This window comes from Nicotiana attenuata, chromosome 2 (genome assembly GCF_001879085.1).
Source record: "Nicotiana attenuata strain UT chromosome 2, NIATTr2, whole genome shotgun sequence".
Classification (NCBI taxonomy): domain Eukaryota; kingdom Viridiplantae; phylum Streptophyta; class Magnoliopsida; order Solanales; family Solanaceae; genus Nicotiana; species Nicotiana attenuata.
Window position 1 is genome coordinate 73,134,952 of NC_031990.1, and position 1,349 is coordinate 73,136,300.

Here is a 1,349-nt window from a genome sequence, read left to right on the forward strand (position 1 = left end):
TTATTAATATTATATTAGTTTTTAAAAAATAATTGGTAATAAGATGAATATATTTTGTAATTTTAATCTAAACTATTTTTATCGTTATAACATTAAAAAAATAAACAAATTTAAATAATTTTTATTTCTCAAATGCAAATTAATCTATAACAGGGAAAAAAAATGGTGAGGTTTTATTGTTTATCGTGTGTGGCTTCCGTTTCTTGACGTAAACAATTACCGACCATTCTTTGGTGATTATAAACAGAAACTATAATAAACAATGATTAGCGCGCGAGAGAATCAGGAGTCAAATAGAGAAAGCAAAGCGATGGCTGCTCCGGCTGCCGAGGGTCTGGCCGTTACGGCGCTCCGGTCGGTATTACACCGGGTCCGGCAAGCTGCGGAAAGGTCCGGCCGCCGTGCTGATGATGTGAGAGTGGTGGCCGTGAGCAAGACCAAACCTATTTCTCTAATTAACCAAGTTTATGATGCTGGTCACCGCTGTTTCGGTGAAAATTATGTCCAAGAGATTATCCAGAAGGCTCCCGAGGTACTCATCTGCTCCATTTCAGTATTGGTTACGCTAATTGAATTTTAGGTTGTGACAAATTGTTTCCAGAAAAAAAATTGGATGTAAATTGAGCTGGATAGATATAAAGGATTCATATAGCTGAGTTAATTTGGGATTGAGACATACTCCCTCCCTCCCATTTTATGTGGCATAGTTTGACTGAGCACGAAAAAATAAAACTGTGTTTTAAAATAAGTTGTATATATTTGCGTGGCTATAAATCATCTTATTAAAATTAAATTTTTTCTAGTAATATAGAAGGAGTAATTGAGTAGTTGATTTTTTTTGGGTTGCAATATTGAGTATGTGTTGTTGAAATGCAGCTTCCTGAGGACATTGAATGGCATTATATTGGGCATTTGCAGAGCAACAAAGTGAAGCAACTCCTGAGTACGAGCTTATTCAAATATATGTGCGAATTTAGTTTTGTTATTATCCAGCTTCCATAGGATCTTATATTTAGTTAATTTGATTCTTTTCCAGTTGTTTCTGTTGATTGATACTGATATACTGCCTCTTTTCGTTTTCTTGAGCCGAGGGTCTATCGGAAACAACCTCTCTACTCCCCACTACCCTCCCCAGACCCCACTTGTGGGATTTTACTGGGTTGTTGTTTGTTGTTGATTCTTTTCCAGTTGTGATGTTTATAAAATACAAGTCTGCATTTTTGTCCGTCAGTGTATTATATTCTAACTGTTTTCCAACTAAAAGTTTGTAGTTTGTGCTAATTTCCTGTAAGATAAGGTCGAAGTGTCTGCTCGAGTATAAAAAGCTTTTCTTTTGCAGTTATCCTAAA

At 35.7% G+C, this 1,349-nt stretch overlaps 1 protein-coding gene across 1 annotated transcript; it reads left to right on the forward strand.

Moving 5' to 3' along the window:
* Positions 213–1,230, forward strand: LOC109223034 (proline synthase co-transcribed bacterial homolog protein-like). Its single transcript, XM_019387295.1, has 2 exons — positions 213–532; positions 877–1,230. The coding sequence occupies exons 1-2, from the start codon at positions 263–265 to the stop codon at positions 1,000–1,002; spliced, it is 396 nt and encodes a 131-aa protein (XP_019242840.1). The 5' UTR covers positions 213–262; the 3' UTR covers positions 1,003–1,230.